Source organism: Coffea arabica, chromosome 10c (assembly GCF_036785885.1).
Source record: "Coffea arabica cultivar ET-39 chromosome 10c, Coffea Arabica ET-39 HiFi, whole genome shotgun sequence".
Taxonomy (NCBI): domain Eukaryota; kingdom Viridiplantae; phylum Streptophyta; class Magnoliopsida; order Gentianales; family Rubiaceae; genus Coffea; species Coffea arabica.
Window position 1 is genome coordinate 10,294,722 of NC_092329.1, and position 20,370 is coordinate 10,315,091.

The 20,370-nt window shown below is 40.5% G+C and overlaps 1 protein-coding gene and 1 non-coding gene across 2 annotated transcripts; one reads left to right on the forward strand and one right to left on the reverse strand.

Annotated features, from left to right (window-relative positions):
• Nucleotides 1-37: 37 nt before the first annotated feature.
• Nucleotides 38-144, reverse strand: LOC140016340 (small nucleolar RNA R71). The gene has a single exon (XR_011822735.1). It is a non-coding gene; the product is annotated as a small nucleolar RNA R71 (small nucleolar RNA).
• Nucleotides 145-3,118: 2,974 nt separating this feature from the next.
• On the forward strand, nucleotides 3,119-4,914 carry LOC140015757 (uncharacterized). Its single transcript, XM_072068573.1, has 5 exons — nucleotides 3,119-3,442; nucleotides 3,563-3,758; nucleotides 4,091-4,278; nucleotides 4,450-4,627; nucleotides 4,784-4,914. The coding sequence occupies exons 1-5, from the start codon at nucleotides 3,119-3,121 to the stop codon at nucleotides 4,912-4,914; spliced, it is 1,017 nt and encodes a 338-aa protein (XP_071924674.1).
• The last annotated feature ends 15,456 nt before the right edge of the window (nucleotides 4,915-20,370 follow it).

The window sequence follows — 20,370 nt, forward strand, 5'->3', positions numbered from 1 at the left end:
GTTTTTAGAAAAATTCTTCCCTGCATCCCGGGCTGCGAGTTTGAGGAAGGAGATATGCAGCATCAAACAGTATCCCGGAGAATCCTTGTATGACTATTGGGAAAGATTGAACAAGTTGTACACTAGATACCCGCATCATCAATTAGTGAACAACTGTTGATCCTGTACTTCTATGAAGGGCTCCAGTCAACTGATAGGAGCATCATTGACGCTGCAAGTGGAGGGGCACTGGCGAATAAGACGCCAAGAGAAGCATGGGAGCTTATTGAGTCAATGGCAGAAATTTCGCAGCAATTTGGCTTCCGTGAGAGCAACCCCACCCGTAGCGTCAACGAGGTAGAGACGTCATCCATTCAGCAGCAACTGTCGGAGTTGACGTCTGGTTAGACAATTAGCCGTGGGGAACGTGCAGCGAGCGAAGGTCTGTGGAATCTGCACAAGTATGGACCACTGTACAGACACATGTCCCCTTTTGCAAGAGGATGGGGCTGAACAGGTGAACATGGCCGGAGGCGTACTCGCGCCTCGTAGGCAGTATGACCCGTACTCCAACACGTACAATTCAAGTTGGAGAGACCATCCCAATTTCAGTTATGGGAACAGGTCACAAAATTCATTCCCAAATCATCCACCAGGATTTCAGCAGCCATGGCAAACAAAACCTCAACCCTCGTCCTCCAATTCAGGAAGCTCTTTGGAGGATATTGTCAAAAGCCTGGCCACGACTACTACTCAGCTTCAACAGGAGATCAGATTCTTGACCACGAATACCGCTCAGCTCCAGCAGGAGACTAAAGCCTTAACCACGAGCACTATCTAATTCCAGTAGGGCACCAAAGTGGGCATGAAAGACCAGGATGCTTTAATAAGCCAAATTGCAACTGCCATCAACCGTTTGGAGTCCCACGTTTATGGAAAATTGCTATCACAATCCGAGGCAAATTCCAGAAATGTAAGTGCCATGACACTGAGGAGTGGCAAGGAAGTGGAGGGACCTAAAGTGAAAAATTCGAAGAGCAAAAATGAGGAGGAGATAGAAAAGGAGATTGAAGAGGAAGGGCGCATCCGCGAAGACCCTAAGGTAACATTTACTCCTTCACCTCTCATCAAATCTGACTTACCTTCTTTTCCTTGCAGGTTGGAGAAGACAAAGAAGGTAGAGAAGGAAAAAGAGCTTTTGGATGTGTTCCGGAAAGTAGATATCAACATCCCCTTGTTGAATGCAATCAAGTAGATACCGAAATATGCTAAATTTTTGAAGGACTTGTGCACCCACAAAAGGAAGCTAAGAGGAGATAAACGAGTGGCGGTGAGAGAAAATGTGTAGACAATACTCCAAAGAAAACTCCCTCCAAAGTGTGGGGACCCAGGTATGTTGACAATTCCATGTAAAATAGGAGATACCTCGATTAGGAAAACGATGTTGCATTTAGGGGCGTCGATTAATGTTATGCCTAAAACTATTTATGCGTCTTTAAATCTTGTGCCATTAAAAGGTACAAGTATTATAATCCAACTAGCAGACCATACCAACGCTTATTCAGAGGGATTAGTTGAAGATGTTTTGGTACAGGTCAATCAGTTAGTCTTTCCTGCAGATTTCTATATCCTAGGCATGGGGGATGAAAAGTCACTAAATCCGTCACCTATTTTGTTAGATAGACCATTTTTTAGCACTGTTAGGACAAAAATATATGTAAATGAGGGTACTTTGTCAATGAAATTTGATGAAAAAATGGTGAATTTTAATATCTTTGATGCGATGAAATACTCGGATGATACTAACTCCATTTTTGCTTTAAGTGTTATTGAGTCCCTTATGTAGGAAACGTTCGAATTGGGTGGAGAAGATGCACTGACAGTAGCTTTGGCCAAACATCTTGAGTTGGGGGCAGTTTCTGATATAGAAATAAATGATGAGTTATACCATACGGTTGAAACTTTGCATTCGCTCCCACCAATTTCTCCGAGGTATGAGTTTGTTTCCCTCTTTGTACTAGAGACTCAAACAAAATTGTTGCCTTCTGTTGTGCAGGCACCTGAGTTGGAGTTTAAGCCTCTCTCAAAGCATTTGAAGTATGCTTTTCTCGGAGACAAGGAGACACTGCCAGTCATCATATCTGCACACCTGTCACCTCATCTTCTTCGAGATCATAAGGAGGCGATTGGGTAGAGCATCGCAGATATCAAGGAAATTAGCCCATCCTTATGCATGCACCGGATACGGCTTGAGGATAATGCAAAGCCGGTAAGACAGGCGCAGCGAAGATTGAACCCACTAATGATGGAGATAGTTAAAATGGAGATACTAAAACTCCTGAAAGTGGGAATCATCTTAGCCATCTCAGACAGTCCCTGGGTGAGCCTTGTTCAAGTAGTCCCGAAAAAGCCGGGGGTTACGGTAGAAGAAAACCAGGAGGGAGAGATGGTCCCATTAAGGAAACCCACAGGATGGCGCCAGTGCATTGACTATCGATGACTGAATGCCGTGGCGAAGAAGGACCGCTTCCCTCTCCCTTTTATTGATCAGATGATAGAAAGATTAGTTGGTCGTGTCTATTACTGTTTTCTTGATGGTTTATCAAAGTATTTTCAGATCGCGATAACACCGGAGGATCAGGAGAAAATCACATTCACCTGCCCCTTTGGTACGTTTGCCTACCGGAGGATGCCTTTCGGCCTCTGCAATACTCTAATAACTTTTCAAAGGTGCATGGTGAGTATCTTTTCCTAATATGTAGAAAAGATTATTGAGGTGTTTATGAATGATTTTAGTGTGTATAGGGATAATTTTAATGAATGCCTTGATAATTTAGTTTTAATTTTAAAAAAATGCATAGAAGCGAATTTAGTCCTTAATTGGGAGAAATGTCACTTCATGGTGGAGCATGGTATTGTCTTAGGACATGTAATGTCGGCTAGAGGCATAGAGGTAGATAAAGCGAAAGTCGATATTATTTCTGCTTTACCTTACCCCATAAGTGTACGGGAAGTGCTGTCCTTTTTGGGTCATGTAGGGTTCTACAGGAGATTTATCAACAATTTCTCCAAAATTGGAGCGCCCCTGTTTAAGTTGTTGTAAAAGGATATAGCATTTGACTTCACCGAGGAGTGCAGGATGACATTTGACAAATTGAAGGAATCGTTAACCTCACCGCCCGTCATCCAACCGCCGGACTGGAGCCTCCCATTTGAAATAATGTGTGACGCGAGTGACTATGCAGTGGGAGCAGTGTTAGGGCAAAGAATTGGCAGGACGGCACATGCAATCTACTATGCATCAAAGGCGTTGAATGGAGTTCAATTCAATTATTCTACAACGGAGAAAGAATTACTAGTTGTGGTTCTTGTATTAGAAAAATTTAGACCTTATTTGTTAGATGCAAAAGTAACAGTTTTCTCTGATCATGCAATCTTAAGGTACTTGATGACGAAGAAGGATGTAAAACCAAGGCTCATCAGATGAATCCTGCTCCTTCAAGAGTTCAACTTGGAGATTAAAGATAAAAGTGGGCAAGAGAATTTAGTTGCAGATCACTTTAGCTGCTTACTAACACATAAGAAAGAGCAACCATTGAGAGAGACATTTCCAGAGGAGCAACTCCTTGCCATTAATTCATTTGCACCCTGGTATGCTGACATTGTAAATTTCTTAGTGACTAATCAACTGCTTACAGATTGGCCCAAGACTAAGAGAGACAAGTTAAAAAGTGATGTCAAATACTATATTTGGGACGACCCCTACCTGTGGAGGCAATGTTCTGATCAAATGCTAAGAAGGTGTGTAAGTGTAGGTGAATTCCACTCCATTTTAAATTTTTGTCATTTGTTTGCATGTGGAGGGCATTTTGGGCCTAAAAGAACAGCTCGTAAAATGTTGGAGAGTGGCCTTTATTGGCCCACCCTTTTTAAAAATACGTACTTATTTTGTAAATCATGTAATAAGTGTCAAAGGGTGGAAAATATTCTTCGTAGGGACCAAATGCTCCAAACCCCCATGTTGTTTGTTGAAATTTTTATGTTTGGGGGATAGATTTTATGGGTCTCTTTCCCTTATCTTTTGGATTCGTATATATCTTACGTGCTGTAGATTATGTCTCTAAGTGGGTGGAAGCAAAACCCATATGTACTAATGATTCTAGAGTGGTTGCAGAGTTTTTCAAATCTAACATATTTGTCCGCTTTGAGATGCCGAGAGTTGTGATAAGTGATAGGGGCATACACTTTTGTAATAAGATTATTGCTGCCCTGTTCCGAAAATATGGCGTGCTCTACAAGGTATCTGCACCTTATCACCCGCAGACAAATGGGCAAGTCAAAGTGTCAAATTAAATCAATCTTGGAGAAGATGGTACACCCGGACAGGAAGGATTGGAGCTTGAAGTTAGAAAATGCACTGTGGGCGTACCGCACCGCGTATAAGACGCCGATTGGGATGTCCCCGTACAGACTTGTCTTCGGGAAGGCTTGTCATCTTCCCGTGGAGTTCGAACACAAGGCGTTTTGGGCGGTGAAGAATGCAACATGAACCTGGAAGATGCGGGGGTCCAAAGGAAATTGCAGCTACAAGAATTGGAGAAAATTAGGAATGAAGCATATGAGAATGTCACGATCTATAAGGAAAAAAGTAAAATCTTCCATGATCAGCAAGTTTCAAGGAAATCTTTTGTAGTAAGGCAAAAAGTCCTCTTGTATCACTCGAGGATTAAACTTTTTCCCGGTAAGTTGCATTTTCATTGGATTGGTCCCTATGTCGTTTCTAATGTGTTTCATTATGGTGCAGTGGAGATCCAAAGTTTAAAGACAGAGAACAAATTCGTGGTGAATGGCCATCGTCTCAAACCTTATTTTGAAGGATTCTCAGTTAAAGAAGTAGAAGTTGTACACCTCAAGGATCCAATTTATCTTGTTTGAGGGTTCCAGCTGCGTCTAGCCAAAGACATTAAATAAAGTCGCTATTTGGGAGGCAACCCAAGACTATTTGTTTTAGTTTTCGTACATTTTTGCAGTTTTATTTAAGTGTTAGTGTCATTTAGTAGTTTGTTGTTTGGTGGCAGGAAGTTGGCAGTTAGACGTGCCCACGCTAAGTGGTCACGTCTAAGGAAAAGAGTTGGAAGGCGACGATCAGAAGACTCTATAGCAGTTAAGTGTGCCCACGCTAGGTAGTCACGTTTAAGGGAAGAAAGTTCTTGTCCGCGGTCAGAAGACTCTACAGTAGTTAGACGTGCCCACGCCAGATAGTCACGCCTAAGGAACTCAATTTTCGAAAATTGGTCAGAAGATTCTATAGCAGTTAGACGTGCCCACGCCAGGTGGTCACGCTTAAAGTCAAAAATTTTGACAGATGATCAGAAGACTAGAGGGCAGTTAGGCGTGCCCACACCTAAGATAGGGGTTCATTGTTCTGAAAAAAAAAAGTGTGAAAAGACCAAATTGCCCTTCAAAAAAAAAGAAAGAGAAAATTCAAGGACCCGTAGCCCTACTTCTCTTCTTTCTTTTCTTTTTCTTTCTTTCTTTCTTTCTTTCTTTTTCTTCTTCATTCTTTTCTTCTTGTTCGCCACCGCCTTCGTCCGCCCTCCGCCGTTACCACTGCTCTGTCGTCCACCAGCAAGCCCGCGCGCCCTTCTCTGGCCCATCGTGCGCTACTCCATCTCCTCTCCAGGCGCGGCCCATCACGCGAGCAGCAGCAGCAGGCGCGCACCATCGCGACCGCCTTGCGCGCGATCTCCAAGCCACCGCGAGCAGTCAAGCGCGAGCTGAGCACACTCACCAGCAGGCTAGCGCCCTTTTCCTTCGAGCCTCTTCGCGCAACAAGAGTAGCAGACCAGCAGCAGTCCACCAAGGTTGGTCCGCACGCCTCAGAGCAGCAGCCCAGCCCAGCAAGTTCCAGGCGCGAATAGCCCGCGAGTAGCCTGCGATCGAGCCCACCAGGCACGTAGCAGCACGTTTTCCTTCGTCTCGCACGTCTCCTCTGTGCGCCCTCAGCACGCAGCAGACCCAGGCGCGCCTGCTCACCCTTCCTAGCACGAGCTTGCGCGTTTCAGCACCAGGCGGGCTAGCCCACGCACCTCGCTAACACCGCAAGCCGCCGCTCGCCCACCAGTCGCACGCTTCCTCCGCACACGCGTCATCCTCTTCCTCCACGCCAGCCTTGCAGCCCAGCGCACGGTGCCTTTTCACCCTGTTGTCGCCCCTGTTCTCTACTTCATCCACTACCAGTCAAAAGCTCCGGTGATTTCTTTGTAAATTTCTGTCACTTTAGCTGAGGCCAGATTGTTAATTTTTGTTAGTTGAGGACAGATTTTTAATTTCGTAGCTAAGGCCAGATTTTTGATTTGCTAGTTGAGGACAGAAATTTTGTGCTTGTTTGGGTGCTGTGATACATTTGTGGTTGATTGTTGACTATTTGTTACATTTTGTGCTTAACCAGTGATATTTGGGGAAAGTGTTTACTCTAGTTGCCTGTTTAATTAGTTTTTGGGGAAATTTTGATGTGTTTTTCTAATTAATTAATTTTTGGGGTAAAATCTGTAGTATTTGGGGGTCATTTTACTGTTTACATGCTTAATTAGTTTTTGGGGTGAGTTTATAGTCTGTTTTTGCAATTGTCTATGGTTGGGAGCTATATTTGGGACCCTTTACTGAGTCAGCTGCCTGTTGACCTCTTTTGTGCACCTTTACCTTACCTCTGCCTTATCCAACAGACCAAATGACCAAACCAAAGAATAAAGACAAGAGCAAACCTTCCACCTCCACCCCACAGCCTACAGTCCCCTTGGGTGGACCTGCCCCAGCGACTGGTTCGGGAGGGCCTCGGACTCGTCTTGGGCGGAATAGAAAAGTTCATATCTCCTTTCCGGCCCATTTTGACGGTCATTTGACCTTTACCCGGGCTACCGACAAGGAGCGGTACGCCTTGGCGTGCATAAGGAAGATAATTCCTTGTAAATATATCTACGACCCTACACTTGATCAACTGAATCTTAGGGATGAGGTCACGAAGCATCTAGCCGACATAAGTTGGACCCGTTATGCTGCTATCATTCTACCTGCTTTTACTGAACTGACGTGGGAATTCTATGCTACGTTTGAGTTTAATATCCTTGATGAATTCTCCGTTACCACTCCTGGGATAGTGCAGTTTAGGTTAATGGGTAGAGAGTTCATCCAATCTATCACTAAATTTAATTTGGCCTTTGGGTTCATTGACGTTTCCTACTCCCAGAGTGAGGAATATATGCATAGTCCGTGCAAATACTCGGATCCATTTTTCTCTCATAACATTGGTTTTTGGAGAGAATTGTCGGTTGACCGACACAACTATGACCCCAGCCAGTCTAAGGCATCTTTTCTTAGGAGCCCCGCCTACCGTTATTTACATAGATTTATAGTTTACAGTTTCCCTGGTAGAAAGGATAGTTCGGGTACTTTGACCAAACCTGAATTCTTTTTCATTTGGTACATGGTTGCTCGGAGAAAGGTCAATTTGGGTTGCTGGTTTGCCCTCCACCTCCGAACTGTCTTAAGTAAGAAAAATAAGCCATTAATCTTAGGCTCATTTATCACTCAATTGGCTGTAAATCTTTGGGTTTTGGATTTGAATAATCATAATTTGCATCAGGCATGTATTATGGAACCCTAGATTTAGTTTGCTTGGAAAAAATGAGTCTTGTGCAACATGTAAATGGCGTTTTTCAGTACGCCCCCCCGGGGCCAATCTATGTTGCTCCGAAGCGCAAAGCTTTCAAATCCACCACCTCGAAGGTTGATGGTCCTTCCACGGATGCCCCCGGATAGTCCTCTTCGGCCCCTCCACCGTCTTCCTCCGCCGATAGCCAGTTTGTAGCCCTTCGGTTCCAAATGCAGTACATGGACACTCGTATGGAGCGGATGGAGTTTCAAATGGCCGGAATGGCCCAGAATTTGGCGCAGTACCTCCACCACGTGGGTTTCCGCCCGCCCTTCCCTCCACGGCCTTAGTTCACTTCTGCCCTCTTTCGTTTTAAGGGAAGTGTCGTTGCCCCTTTACCTCGATTTTGCTCTTTATTTGCTTACATTGGGGGCAATGTAAGGTTTAGGTGTGAGGGAGGATTAACTATGCTTTTAGTGGAGTTTTTAGTTGTTTGGTGTGCATTTTTCTTGTCTTAGTAGTTAAACGGTGATGAATGCGATTGAGATATGAGTTTAAGTAGTAAATTCATGCCATGGGGTGTTCTACTATTTCTCGATGAATTGATTGATGAATATGCTGAACTTGACATTAATTTGATCACTTGTGCAATTTTTGAGCCTAATTTTTCATTTGTTGAGTGATTAGTGCACATGATTTGTCACTTTAGAACTTGCTCAATTATGCGTGTCAAGACCACATTTAAATGAGTTTAATGCACTAAAGTGATAGGGCGCCTAGGACTGAACCATTTTTTTGGACTCTCTTAAAAACCAACTTTTAATTTATTTACCATTAGGAAGCTAAGTTGAGCCTTAAACCTTATTTTTCGCTTGATGCCCTAGTTTTTAGCCATAAAACCTTTTTTTAGACTCTCTCTTTGAACCTCGTGTAAAGAAGTGCTTTGATTTCATGACATGGAAATTTGGAGTATTATTTGAGAGGCATTACATGTATATATGTAGAAGAGAGGAAAAAAAGAGGAAGCAAATGACAAAAAAAAATAGAAAACAAAATAAGAAGAAATGCAGGCAATCAACTAGTGAAGTTGATCCTTATGGTGTTGGTATTTATTCAAAAAAAAGGAAAAAAAAAAAAGAAAAAGGGAGAAATAGATGAAAAAAAAGAGGAGAAGGAAAAGAAGCCGAAAGTGTGACGAGTGCCAACTTTTACTTCACTGGTTGGACTGTTGAGGTGCCTTGAAGTTTCAGATGTGCAAGAATCTGTGTGATGAATTTCTGAGCATTTCCTTTACATTTTTACACCCTTTGAATCCTTTTTATCCTACCTTCTCACCCCAGCCCCATTACAACCTTGCAAAGTCCCTTGATTGCTGTATTTAAATTCATAAGTAAGTGGTGGCGATATGGTATATGAGGAAGCTTATGGTAGTGTCATTTTATTGTGTTGATTTAAGAGCCATTTTATATACATATCCTATACACTTTGGAGTGAATGAGTGCACTTTAAACTGCGAGAATTAGTGATTTGGTATATTCTGATTTCGATGAGGTTATTAGGGAATTTGGAATGCCATTTTTGGTATGAACTGCTGTAAATTGCTTGGTATCTTGATTGCACTTCTGAGTCTTGAGGACAAGCATAGTTCAGGTGTGGGAGAGATTGATAGGGTGTATTTTAGTGGAATATTTTGAGCATTATTGCACAATTATTTGGTTAAATATTTCATTAATTGGGTGGATTTTTCTCAGATATGATTTTGGTGCCAATTACAGGATTTGATGCTGAAAAATGCTTAAAATCTAAATTCAGAAGATTCGTTGTACGGGGGGCACTTCAAGCAGTGGGATCCGCTTGAGAAGCTGAAGAAACTAAATTGTAATAGACTTTATTTTATTTTACTTTAGGGAGTCTTGTTTTAATTTTTGAATACCAATTTCCGATAAGGGAAAATCCCCTCCTTGAATTTCGGTGGGACCAAAACAAAAAGAGGGGAGTATTAGACTCTAGGAGGTTGGCTTTGCTTAGAGAATTAATTCTTCGTCTGGCTTAGGTTTCTTTTCGTTCTTTGTAGCTTTTGAATGGGGTGGCCCGTAGCTCTGTAAAAGAATCAGGGGACACAAGCCCCAATTGTTGACTTTGCAAATAGCTTTTCCAATTGTATTGACCAAATTGAGTAAGAAACAATTGAAAAAAGCTTTTCCTCATAGCATTGTGAGCAATTAGGAGGCAGCCGCCATTGTGGACTTCTTGGCTTTGCTTTTCATTTGGGTTTTGATTGAAACTGGAAGACAACACCAGACCGTCGTATTTGTATGCTTTGGAGAACAATTGGGAGCAATAAAAATTCATTGCGTTTCTCTCTTGGCGTTGATCGAAGTAGGGAAATTGATCTGAAATCTTTTCCAAACTCCACACACGCGGCTTGTTCTCTAATTATGGGGAACTAAATCCCTAATTCTAGTCAAGGGAGCAGCTGACGAATTGGTTCACCAATTACTGTGAGATCTAAACTGCTTTTAATTATTTCTTTCAATTATCAGTATTTATATGCTTCCTGCTTTTAATTGCTATAGCTCTTGTGTATGATTGATTAGTGCGCAATAATTAATTGTTCATATAGGCTATTATGCTAATTAGAGGTAATTGAATCCGTAATTGTTCAAATATCCCTATCTGAGTAGCAACTGGCGTAATTGGGTTTATGTCAGAGAAACGTATAATCTAATTTAAACGAACCTCGTAGCGTATTTGCTAGTTAGGATTGGACCTTTCTAATTATTAATGCAATCTAGAGATTAAATCCTAAATCCTATGATCATACCTAGGCTTGTTTTTGGGTTAGAGAAATAGTTAACGGTCGTACCTTAACTACCGAGAAATTAAGGAAGGGTTGGTTGTTTATCGCGTGCATGACAACTATAACCAATCTATAAATAATTGTTTGAATTATTTTTGCATCGATGATCAGTGCCTGAACCGCTTCTGAAGTGTACCCTTGGCTAGAACTCTTCTAATTATTTCTTTTAGTTAATTGCTTTCTGCAGTTAAATTATTTAGTTAACTTTTAATTCTAAAACCCCCATCAATCTTGCCTTGAAAAGGAATAAATTTCTCCCCAATCCCTGAGGAGACGACCCTGCTTGCCACTGTCTACTAGTTAGTGAATTCAGTTAAATAATTAATTCAGGTATATCGGATTAAGCAAACTCTTCAGGAACAGGGTGAATCAAGTAACCTATTGCACACCTAGAGTCCCTGCTCCAGTACTAGAATTGATTGTTGACTGTTTCAGGTGGTAGTTAGGTTTTATTTATTATTATTGCACAGGTTCGGCACCTGTCATTTACTGATTTTCTAAAGGGATGCTGACTGATGATGAAGAATCATAGCAACCGAAAGGTCGATGAAAGTTGGTGAAAGCCACTACAATGACTATGAGGTCGTCATTCTTTCCCAAGGCAACCACTATGATAAAATTTCAAGGTTGTTATTTACGAATAAATCCCAGTTCAAATGGACTTTATAGTTTAGACCAATGTTTTCAGAACCGGATTGGGTATCGACTCGGCCGAGGTCAGGGGTCAATGGGTTCGACCGGGGATCGATAGGGGTCGAACCGGATGACGTCATAAATAAAAATTATTTAAAAATTAAAATATTATATATAAAATATCTAATAATATGTTAATATTAATAAAGGTATATTTATATATATTTGATGTTTCAAATATATTTAACAAGAAAATACAAAGAAATTAGAACAATCAAGTAGCAATTTATGTTATTTAATAAATATTAACAAGTTTAAAATTAAAATTATGAATTTAATTGAAAAATAACATCAAATTTTAGGACAATATTTATAAAGTATGAAATATTTGAGGTATATTAATAAGTTTTAACAATTTAGGGGGCCAACACATAATATTGAAAAGATTGAGTTTTTTTTTAAAAAAATGCCCATTGAACCAGAAAAATCGATTTTTTTCCTGTCAAATTCGGTTTTTGACCGGGCTTTAAATTTCCGGTTTTTTACCATGATTCGGACCGGACACTTGACCGGTTCCCGGTTCGACCGACTGGTCCGGTCCGAGTTTCAAAACAGAGGTTTAGACTGGGTCATAATGAAAATGATGGTCAGTTTCCTAATGAGGAATGAGTTTAGACGATTAATTGACACTTTCTACTCATCCCCAATGAAGAAATACATAGTTTCCGCTTTGTGCTGTTCAACTTAAACTGATTCTTTGTACTAATCGTCTAAGCTCGTATGACTCTTTCACCAAATTGGTCGAATGAAGGTTAGACGTTAATTTGTTTTACTGAATTTTAAATCTCAATGCGCCAATATAATGCACAAAATCCGCAATATTCCTACAACCCTCTGAATCGTTTCAAACTTTATTCAGATTCTAGCTATTCAGCAATTAACAAATAAACCCACAACTGAACAATTTGGTATGGCTGATATAAGGTTAATCTATGTGCTATTCTCGTTTCTTTACCTCATTGTTCCATTATCCGGGGTGGAAACATTTCCAATAGCAAAGCCACGATGCAAGGATACCTGTGGAAGTGAGAAGATTCCATATCCATTTGGAATGCCACAAGAAAATAGGCTTATTGTGATGCAGAATTGTGCTGCAAAAAGTCAGAAAAGTGCTGCAAAAACTTTTTTGCAACACAAAAGCGATAGAATTCAATTGTATCACAAAAATAGCCATTACAAAAGAAGACGACGCAATTTGGAGATGTGCCGTATGTATTTGCATCACTTTTTGTGACGTTGATGCCACTCTACTTGCAGCACAAAAAATGCGCTGCTAAAAATGTCCACAATGTTATGCGACATAAACTTGTGTCGCAAAAAAGCCACTAATATAAAAGCTAGAAATCAATTTTTTTATGGTACAATATTTATGCTGCTCAAATAGATTAAAATCGGATATCATAACAAAATTAAAGTTTCATAGTACACCAGAATAAAGTATCATACATTGCTTTAGTCAAATTCTACAAATTTTATCATTTAATATAGTTCACTCCAATGGCAAGATGTTTTATATATCTCAAGAAGTGCTTGTCTTTAAAAACACAATTTCTTTGTACATCTCTCAAAATCCTGAAATAACACAAAAAATATGGTCATAACCATTCTCGAATACCCAATAGAACTACATTCAATAAAATTCACTTCCAAATTTGGAAAAGTAACGCATATCCATTACCCAATAGAACTAAATTCAATAAAATTTCAAGGTGGAAGGAGGAGAATTTAAGAAGAATGAGCAGACTCCCATGATAAAAGATGTGCTCCACCATCTACTAAAGAAATACAATCTGAGGACCACACAACTTCCTTACAGACAGTATGCTTCACAATAAATCACCTGGGTTCCATAACAGCCAACCGACTATATTAAAATCACAACAAAATCTGTAAGGGGATTAATTCTCTAAAGTTTGCTCTCAAAATTAAATGCCAAAGCAAATTTCTCTTCAACCTATAGAAACTCTAAATCGCATAACTACTCACTCATATATGAGTTTTATGGCCTGCTTCCCTTATTCTAATTTGACTTTTAAGGTTGTTCAGCATTCATTTTCCCCATCCACCAAAATCAGCTGAATGTCATTGTGGAACTCAATTTGTATCTATTTAGCTTTAATGCCTACATCCTCAGGTAACTTGAATTTCAACATATGTGGCGTTGAAATTGACAGGCATGAAATAAACAAGGTTTGCATCACATCAAAGTACTGGGCATCTTAAAGAGTCATTATATAACGTATCCATGCTGGCTGTGCATGCTCAACAGTTGCAAAACTCAACAATGAGAACGCCAACTTCAATCTGATCTCAATCCACAGTCAAGCTGACACTGCAAGGTACATAAAGAAGTGAAGATTACCTTGACAGGGTCAGGAGCAAACTTAAGCTGAACTCCCATCCAATCTGGTGCACTATCCTTACCACCTGCATCTTCATCTTTCAATCCTTTGGATTTGAAAGAAAATGCTGCCTTGAATTTTTCCAGTCTCTTCAGCACCTACGAACCACAGAAATAAATGAAATCAAGAGTATTAACCATCTGTAGGCAGGTTGAATATAGATAATAGCACATCCATATCTATACTTTTCATCCATTTGCTCCATCAAGTCATTGCAAAAATTTCCAGATCTAATACAGCTACAGCCTTCCTTTCAGAGAACACAACCACATCATTTGAAACAAAAAAGTTTTGTGCTCTGACCTCGGTCAATGAATTTAACAAAGGATTATACACCTTAGGAGAATATTATGTAAAAAGTGTTGGACCTCTGCTCTTATCTGAATACACGAGTATATCTAAAAATAGAATTTCTATATTTTACCTTGAGTTTCCCCAAGCTATGCATTAGGATCTGACATGCATATCCTTTTACGTTTTTCTTTCTTGTTTTGTTTCCCATTTCTAATGCTGGTATTATTTTGGTTCGGTTTACTAATGTTTTGTGTGCTTACTCTCTAAAACACAAACTGCTTCAGCCACTACTCTAAGAACAATAAGTTCTCTCAATACCCATCAATTATAAGTACAAGAACAGAAGCTTTTATACAAGGTATAAACATAAATTGATCAATATGACTGTCAAATGCATACTTCATCCTCGTGTCCTTGGCATCTGTGCTTCTTTTGCTTCTGTAGCTGTCTTTCACGTTCAGCATTGTTCATCAACTGTTTGTCAGCATCTGCATTATCCACGAGTTCAGCTAAGGTTTGGACTACTCACTCTGAGCAAAAGTGTCAGCATTGCTTGGACTACCCACTCTGAGCAGAAGTTCTATTATAAAACATGTTCAAAACATCTCATCCAGCATGAGTTTCATTTGAATCATTTTTGTGCATCTTATCCACCATATGGATCTGCCTAATGGTTGAAGTGTCACAATCCATCTAGGAGTCATAAAAATACCAAAAAAATTCTTGTTCTGTCAGACTTCTTTCACTGGGCAGTAGGAAGGATTACTGCTTGAGCCAATCCATAATCATGTAAAACATGCTGAAGAATATCATAAAAAAGCATACAAAAGCTTAGTTGCAGGTATATAGTAATTTCATGGTGACATCAAAGCATTTCAGGAGAAAAATAATAAAGCACTTTCTACCAGGTAAAAAAATATTATATAGTTGTAAATTGCCACTCTCCATAATTTGTAAATCCGATTAAGTCCAAAGTACCAAATACTAAGCATTATGACACTAAATTTGGCTAGAACAGATACAAGTTAATTATGTTAATTGGCATGAATAAAAAAGATTTGTAAGTTATAGGTTCATTTTAACTCTATGCAGAAAACAAACTTACTCTTATCCATCTTTTGTTCACTTGGAAGAACACCAAGCTCCTTTATTTTCTGCAGTATCTGCTGACGCATCCTTGCATCAAAGTTAGCTTCATCTTCATCACTAAAATCAGAAGCTTCAGACAACTTGGCATCTGATTGTCCCTGTGGTTCTTCCCTTTCTAAACGTAAAGCCTCTGACTGTCAACTGCTTATCCCTTGTAGCTTTAACTTTAGATGCTATCTGCATTAGCAACTTCATTTAAGTGTATGTCTAAGCAATTTATTTATTACTGATCAGGAGAAAATAAATCATATTGGTTGTTCCCCTCAATAAGTGCATGTGATTCAACATTCATAAAGTTTGTCCCTCCAAAACTGACAGCGTGTAGGTGAAGAAAAAATCGTGTAAAATCTATAAAAAAAAATACTAGGTGGATTCCTGGGAACACCATCAATAAAAGCATTGTGAAGACAAAAGCATATAACTTTCCATACTTTATCAAACCCATCGAAATTTTAGGACGTCAAAAACTCTGAGTTAACATTTTTCATGTGATTGGTCAAAAGATGCTCTTTATCTTTGAAAACGTAATCTCAGAGAATAGACAACTTCTAAGAGTTTGCCTTTGCTTCTTTACAGTAGAGTCTTCTTCCCAATATTTCTCTAGTAGTGTCTGGATCCTGTTTCCTTTTTCCTGCAATTCGCTTACCTAGCAGATAGGAAAGCTGGCCTATATGTTTGCATGCCTAGCTTAACAACAATATGTCTAGAGACATAACTCGGTTCCTGCACTATTACTGACAACTGAAAATTGCTTCCACTGCAGAAGTGTTCCGAAGCTAAGATATTAGATGGTTGCCAAAATCTCATGATGGAGGAATTTATGGCACCATCATGAAATGATGATGCAGGAAAGTTTTACCTTCTAGATCCTCTCCAGTCACTCTCTAAACATTAAAAAAAGGTACTTTAACAATCAGTATAGTAGTGCTGTTATGAAATAGTTTCACCATTTTGTACTGAAACAAGTGAGAAGACATTAGTCTTTTACAAGTCAAGTAGCTAATCAGTAGATGGTTAACAAGCTCCAAACAGATCATGAGGAGAAGAACCACAGTTATTGTTGATTGCCGTGACAAAAAGAATAAATCATTACCACATCATCTGTATGATTCTCCTCTTTCATAAGTCTACCGAGTCGCCACCGTCTCGGTCCCTCTTGATACGGTCCTGGGACAATATGATTCCGAGATACTTGACTTGCCAAAAAATCGATGGAGACGTCACTGTGAAGGGTTGAAATGGTCAAGTCACTCCGAGTCATCCCGAGTCAACTCGAATCCAACCAAAAACCTTTAGAAAAATAAAGGAAAACTCATGGCTTTGGAAAAAAAACTTTTAGACTCTGAACATGAGGATGAATCCTTATTGCTTGAATCAAGTAAATGCCGCGTATATTCTTCCTTTCTTTGGACAAATGCAAAATGTTTTCATTTCATACATTTAGTGCTGATGCGATATCTTCCTTTCGGCAGTGAAAACTATTGAGTTTCTTTTTTTTTCTTTTGTCGAAACGATAGGATTGTATTAATTGAACAAAAGTATATACAGGCGAGCACTTGCTCGATGCTTTACAATGTGCATTTAGCATAGTAGGTTGGGATTAACCCACTCTACATCATGATAATTGCTCAAAGCTTGAGCACTAAATAAACAACTAAGATCATTCCTATTAGATTTTCCTAGACAAAAGGAGCATTTGTAAAACATAGTACTCAGTTCACAGATATCATTTATCAGGGTAGCTAGCCATACATCCACTATTTTACTCCCTTGAATTTGCTGCAGAAGGTCTTTACCTGGAACTCCAATGCATACTAGCCTCCATCCTTGCTCTCCTACTTTGATCAAAGCCAGTTTGACAACTTCAGCATCGTGTTGAAGTTGACTTTCACTTGCTCTTTCTCTCATCTTCCATCCCACCACATCCTGTCCCTTGCTGTCAGCTGCTACAATACCATATCCAATGGTCTTTGTTTTCTTGTTGCACTTGGTTGTAATCCTGATCTGCATACCTCTTGGTCAGTTTTCTAGATTTTGTCTGGCCTCTTGTTCATTCATTTGTTGTGGTATTGTTGTTTTACCTATGCTACAGCTCCTAGCTTTTTTGGCCCTATTGTTGAACTCCATCCAGGCATTCCAGGCTTTGTTGATCACCTACACTGGTTCCTGTGTTTTGTTGTTAAACTCTTTTTCATTCCTGCATTTCCAAATTTACTATAGAATATTTGCTATAAGAGATATATGATACATCCCTTGAGCTCTATGTTTGGCTTCAGTTAATAATGCCCACTAGGTGTTGAAGTTCCAAGTCAACTCTTGAATCCCATCCCATTGTACTGGGGCTCATTTCCAGATCTTCTTTGCTCTATTGCACTCCAACAGCATATGTTCCAATGTTTCTATATGCTCTCCACATCCTGAGCATATTGGATCTCCTTTCATCATTCTCCTCCATATTAGCTCTTTGACTGGAACTGCTTCTTTTAGACCTTTCTAGATGAATATCTTAATTTTATGACTAATATTTAGGCTCCACAAAACCCTCCACATCTGGTGTCTTGCTTGATTGCTGTTTCATTTAATCCCATGTTTTCTTCCTCTTCCCTCTTGTTCTTTCTTGGCCTGTATTGACTTGTAACCTGATTGCACCGTATATTCTCCATTTTGGATCCCTATCCAGAAAGTGTTATCCTTTTTTCCTGTGATGCTAATCGGAATTTTGAGAATGTTTTCTGCATCTCCTTTGTTGTAGGTTTTGAAAATGAGGTTTCTGTTCCACCTATAGTCCACGATCAGATCAGCAACTTTCTTCTCATTGGTCAGCTGCTTCCAGGCTACCCAGTGAATCTTGTTTTCGTTGTCCTTTTTTCCCCACCAGAAGTTAGATAGCATGGAGTTGATCTCTTTGCACATCCTGCAAGGTAATTTGAAACAAGACATTATGTACGTGGGAATTGCCATAGAAGTTGCTTTGATCAGGAATTTTTTTCCAGCTGAACTTAAAAGCTTGTTTTTCCAACTTTGCATCCTCCTCTTGATATTATCCTTAATGTAACCAAACAATTGCACTTTAGTTCTTGATATCACCATTGGCAATCCTAGGTACCTCCCTTGTCATACTGGTTTTATTCTTCCTAGCTCTACATAGACCTCCTCCTTTGTAGCCTAATTCACATTTTTGCTAAAAAACACATTGGACTTGTCTAGGTTAACCATTTGACCAGATTCTTATTCATAAAGTTCTAGTATCCTCTGTGGCTCCTTGCTTCTTGAGAATTGGCTTTGCAAAAGATCAGGAAATCATCAGCAAAAAAGAGATGGGTTATTGAGGGACCTTGTCTGCTTATCTTGACGCCATTCATCTTTCCTGCTCGTGTTGCACTTTTTAGCAGATTAGAAAAGCCTTTTGAGCATATGAGGAATAGGTAAGGTGACAGTGGGTCACCCTGTCTAATTCCCCTTTTTGGTAAAATGTATTCCTTACACTCCTCATTAATGTTGAATGAGAAGGAGACTGTACTAATGCATTTCATGATCTATTTTATCCATTTCTCACAGAATCCCATTTTTTCCATCATAGCTTGCAGAAAGTGCCATTCAACTCTATCATAGGCCTTTGACATGTCAAGCTTCATAGCCATAAATCCATCCTTACCTTGCTTTTTATTTTTAAGATAATGCAAGTTTTCATGAGAGATAATGATGTTATCAAGAATATGTCTCCCAGGAACAAAAGCAGATTGATTGATGAGAAAGGGTGATTCAGAATAGGTTTAAGCCTATTAACTAGGATTTTAACAAGCCACCGCCTTCGTCCGCCCTCCGCCATTACCACTGCTCTGTCGTCCACCAGCAAGCCCGCGCGCCCTTCTCTGGCCCATCGTGCGCTACTCCATCTCCTCTCCAGGCGCGGCCCATCACGCGAGCAGCAGCAGCAGGCGCGCACCATCGCGACCGCCTTGCGCGCGATCTCCAAGCCACCGCGAGCAGTCAAGCGCGAGCTGAGCACACTCACCAGCAGGCTAGCGCCCTTTTCCTTCGAGCCTCTTCGCGCAACAAGAGTAGCAGACCAGCAGCAGTCCACCAAGGTTGGTCCGCACGCCTCAGAGCAGCAGCCCAGCCCAGCAAGTTCCAGGCGCGAATAGCCCGCGAGTAGCCTGCGATCGAGCCCACCAGGCACGTAGCAGCACGTTTTCCTTCGTCTCGCACGTCTCCTCTGTGCGCCCTCAGCACGCAGCAGACCCAGGCGCGCCTGCTCACCCTTCCTAGCACGAGCTTGCGCGTTTCAGCACCAGGCGGGCTAGCCCACGCACCTCGCTAACACCGCAAGCCGCCGCTCGCCCACCAGTCGCACGCTTCCTCCGCACACGCGTCATCCTCTTCCTCCACGCCAGCCTTGCAGCCCAGCGCACGGTGCCTTTTCACCCTGTTGTCGCCCCTGTTCTCTACTTCATCCACTACCAGTCAAAAGCTCCGGTGATTTCTTTGTAAATTTCTGTCACTTTAGCTGAGGCCAGATTGTTAATTTTTGTTAGTTGAGGACAGATTTTTAATTTCGTAGCTAAGGCATATCTCCTTTCCGGCCCATTTTGACGGTCATTTGACCTTTACCCGGGCTACCGACAAGGAGCGGTACGCCTTGGCGTGCATAAGGAAGATAATTCCTTGTAAATATATCTACGACCCTACACTTGATCAACTGAATCTTAGGGATGAGGTCACGAAGCATCTAGCCGACATAAGTTGGACCCGTTATGCTGCTATCATTCTACCTGCTTTTACTGAACTGACGTGGGAATTCTATGCTACGTTTGAGTTTAATATCCTTGATGAATTCTCCGTTACCACTCCTGGGATAGTGCAGTTTAGGTTAATGGGTAGAGAGTTCATCCAATCTATCACTAAATTTAATTTGGCCTTTGGGTTCATTGACGTTTCCTACTCCCAGAGTGAGGAATATATGCATAGTCCGTGCAAATACTCGGATCCATTTTTCTCTCATAACATTGGTTTTTGGAGAGAATTGTCGGTTGACCGACACAACTATGACCCCAGCCAGTCTAAGGCATCTTTTCTTAGGAGCCCCGCCTACCGTTATTTACATAGATTTATAGTTTACAGTTTCCCTGGTAGAAAGGATAGTTCGGGTACTTTGACCAAACCTGAATTCTTTTTCATTTGGTACATGGTTGCTCGGAGAAAGGTCAATTTGGGTTGCTGGTTTGCCCTCCACCTCCGAACTGTCTTAAGTAAGAAAAATAAGCCATTAATCTTAGGCTCATTTATCACTCAATTGGCTGTAAATCTTTGGGTTTTGGATTTGAATAATCATAATTTGCATC

Coding starts and splice junctions, on each gene's coding strand:
- LOC140015757 (XM_072068573.1), top strand. CDS start 3,119: ATGACATTTGACAAATTGAAGGAATCGTTAACCTCACCGCCCGTCATC. Junction 4,279..4,449: donor AATATGGCGTGCTCTACAAG/GTATCTGCACCT, acceptor GTCCCCGTACAG/ACTTGTCTTCGGGAAGGCTT. Junction 4,628..4,783: donor CACGATCTATAAGGAAAAAA/GTAAAATCTTCC, acceptor ATTATGGTGCAG/TGGAGATCCAAAGTTTAAAG.